At 35.8% G+C, this 3,376-nt stretch overlaps 1 protein-coding gene across 1 annotated transcript; it reads right to left on the reverse strand.

Annotated features, from left to right (window-relative positions):
• Positions 1–220: 220 nt before the first annotated feature.
• Positions 221–1,603, reverse strand: LOC145053142 (uncharacterized). The gene is made up of 4 exons (XM_079001157.1): positions 1,434–1,603; positions 838–922; positions 593–777; positions 221–233 (listed from the first exon to the last, which is right to left on the reverse strand). The coding sequence occupies exons 1-4, from the start codon at positions 1,601–1,603 to the stop codon at positions 221–223; spliced, it is 453 nt and encodes a 150-aa protein (XP_078857283.1).
• Positions 1,604–3,376: the final 1,773 nt, after the last annotated feature.

The following is a 3,376-nucleotide window of genomic DNA, read 5'->3' on the forward strand; positions in this document are numbered from 1 at the left end:
AGTACATTGTTGTTCTGTGTAATGTGTCATCAATCGGATGAGTGGAAATGTAACGATAAATTATGCTAGTAAAAGAAGTACAATACTATATTTGAATAGATTTTCAAAAACAATGAAAATACGATCTTATATCCAGGTAGTTTTAAATGAAAGACAATAGAACATCTTCATAGTTATCCCATTCCTCGTCGGTCTTCTTTGATTTCATTTCCTTGAATTATCAAATGAGACACCTAACATTAGAATAAAAGTAAAACGTTATATGTTTCAATATGAAAAAAATAAAGTAAAGTTAAAAAGTCTAACAGAATAGAAATGAAAGGAATATGCTATATTAGAGTTTAGACAAAACTTCAAAAATGGTCCCTGTGGTTTCCGAAAATATCAAGTTTCGTCCCTAAGTTCAAAAAACCTCACGGATCGTCCCTGTGGTTTCAAAACTTTTAACATTTGGTCCTTCCGGCTAACTCCGTTACTATTTAGCCGTTAAGTCAGGGGAAATTTTGTCATTTCACTACACAGGGACCATTTATGAGGTTTTTAATTACTTTTTTTTTAAAAAAAATAAATAAATATATAATATTTAATATGCAAGGGTCCTCTCTCTCTCTCTCTCTCTCTCTCTCTCTCTCTCTGATTCACCGTCGGAAGAAACAACCACCAGAGATTTATCTTCTTTGACTCAAGAACACATAACACTGCAGGGAAGAACAACGAACTGAAGAGCTCCATCTTTCCAACTTCATCAATCACAAACAGATCTGTATCTTCTTTGAACTGAAAATGAAATCGAAAATCAACTTCTTACTGAGAAATCGGAGATGAAGCTAAACGAACCTGTAACTCAGGCAAAGCTAATGATTCGAATGATGCTACATCAACTCTGTATCTTCCCACAGTAGACCATCTAATGGACTCTACACTGCCATGGAGTCAAAGGTATACAACGGCAATTCAAAACAAATTCAGATTCAATTTGATTCATGAAGATATGGAATCAAATGATGAATGAGACATGGAATCTATACAACTTACAGGGGAGCTAGTGACGAGAAAGAATTTTATACAACAGAGAGAGAGAGAGACGAAATCCTAACCTTCTCCCTGTGCCAGTGGTGGTGGTTGTGCAGTGCCTCATCGTTTTCAGTCTTATCATCATCACCATCGTCATTCTTTAAACTGGTGTCCAAATCGGAATTGAAGCTCCTCTTGGAACGAGAGTATCTTCTTATGCGATTAGGGTTTTGAGATCCAGAGGAATTACTCCGGCTCCCCCTGAACTCTGAGATTGAGCATTGCCAGCGGTAGAACTAGGGTTTAACGCATTGGGGTCGTCTTCATCGTCGTGTCTTTTGAGTTCATGGTTGATTTGGTGTTTGATGACGACAATTTCGTTCTTGAAAACCTGTTGATCATTCTTCGTTCTTCAAAACCTGTTGATCATTCTTCGTGTTCTGCTTCGTTTTTCCGGTGAGCCAATGAAGAAAATTGGATTGGGGTTTTTAGCGACTGTGAGGGGGTGTTTGGGTGGAGCCTCTTCGACAGGAACAGTGGTGGAGAACGAGGGAGGCTGTTTCCTCTTCTTGCCTCTTCTTTCATTCATCTCCGTGTTTGAGTTTGAAATCGGATGCAAGGTGTTTGAGTTTTGTGGATTCCATATCTAAAAAATCGAACGGGAAAGAGAAAGTATAATGGTGGACTAGGTGGTGGTTTCTGGTAGCTAGGATGATGATGAAGAAGAGTGATTTTGGTCTCACCGGAGAAGATGAACTTGTGGTTGACGAGAGAGAGAGAGAGAGAGAGAGAGAGAGAGAGAGAGAGAGAGAGGGTGGGGCCCTTTAATTAAATAATTATATTTTTTTCTTTTTTTTTTTAAATAGAGAAAATCTCATAAATGGTCCCTGTGTAGTGAAATGACAAAATTGCCCCTGACTTAACGGCTAAATAGTAACGGAGTTAGCCGGAAGGACCAAATGTTAAAAGTTTTGAAACCACAGGGACGATCCGTGAGGTTTTTTGAACTTAGGGACGAAACTTGATATTTTCGGAAACCACAGGGACCATTTTTGAAGTTTTGTCTAGAGTTTATTTTGATGAAACTGATGGCTTTAACTTTGATGACTTTGAAGATCACATCCTGCAATGTGTTATAGTTAATTCTGCAACAAATTATCTATTATTCATTGTAGATACATAAATAAAGCAAATGTTTATTTGGTTTATCGTTGACTAAAAAAATCAAAAGATCTTTTTAAAATAAAATACACTGTAAATGTAAATAAGTCTGATAGCAAAAAAAAAACAGTACCTTTCCTTCCATTTCCTCTTTGTGATACTGTTATTTTGCCAAATAAACACCACTTTTCTTACGTGAAGCAAAAACTTCTGTAAATAAAAAACTGAAGCAAAAAGACATTATATGTTATTGTTGGATTAGTGTCTAAGTCCATAACTATTTTGGTATGTACTTGACCCGATTATGAGCATGGTCCTTTTGGGTTGCCTTCACCATAGCAATATGTAGGATGAATTAAGGAGAGAAAGGTTTAAATATGATTTATTAATATATTATGAGAATAATATATTAAAGGAGAAATCATATTGTTTAATTAATATTAGTCAAGAATCAATTGATAATTAATTTTGTGGCTAAAAGAGATTAATTAAATTTAGGGGACTGGACTGCAATTATTGGATAATTGAGTTATTGGGCTAAGGAATGCTAAGGGAATAAGGGGTGAACGAAATTATGATGGAAGCCCATCATATTTTCGTCCATGGCCTTATCCAGAAGGTTCCATGGGCTGCTTAGAGTTTAAGCTGTCCATTAGGGTTTTGACTGAAACCCTAGCAGCCTACACAAGTATATAAAGGACCCCTTAGGCTCCAAAAACGTGGACAACTGATTCTCTAGGGTTTCTAGTCGTTTTTGGGCAGCCTTTCTTCTTCTCCTCTTCATCCAAGTTGCATAAGGTATTTGTGACTCCATTAGAGGTGCAGCACTTGAGGCACTAAGCTTTTGAAGCCAATCCAATCAAGGAATTGATTGTTATTGCTATATAACAATCAAAGGTGATTCTATAAACCCTAATTCAGTTTATAATATGATAGATCTAAGTTTATTAGTCTTGGATTCAAAGCATGTACAATAGAGAAACCTAGATCCAAGCATTAGGGTTTATATGAGCACATAGGATTGTTCTTATGCCTAAAACCCATCAGTTATATCTCAGAATAACTTCCATTTTAAGTCTTTAAAGAATTATTAAATAATGAAATTATTTACCAGCTTTCACTCTTTCAATTTCATTGTAGGGTTCTTTCATTAGAGTTGTTTTCATCATCTTCTATTTTACCTACATAAAGAAAAAAAAAT

The sequence above is a fragment of the Lactuca serriola genome, chromosome 1 (assembly GCF_051521515.1).
Source record: "Lactuca serriola cultivar US96UC23 chromosome 1, Lser_US96UC23_V15, whole genome shotgun sequence".
Taxonomy (NCBI): domain Eukaryota; kingdom Viridiplantae; phylum Streptophyta; class Magnoliopsida; order Asterales; family Asteraceae; genus Lactuca; species Lactuca serriola.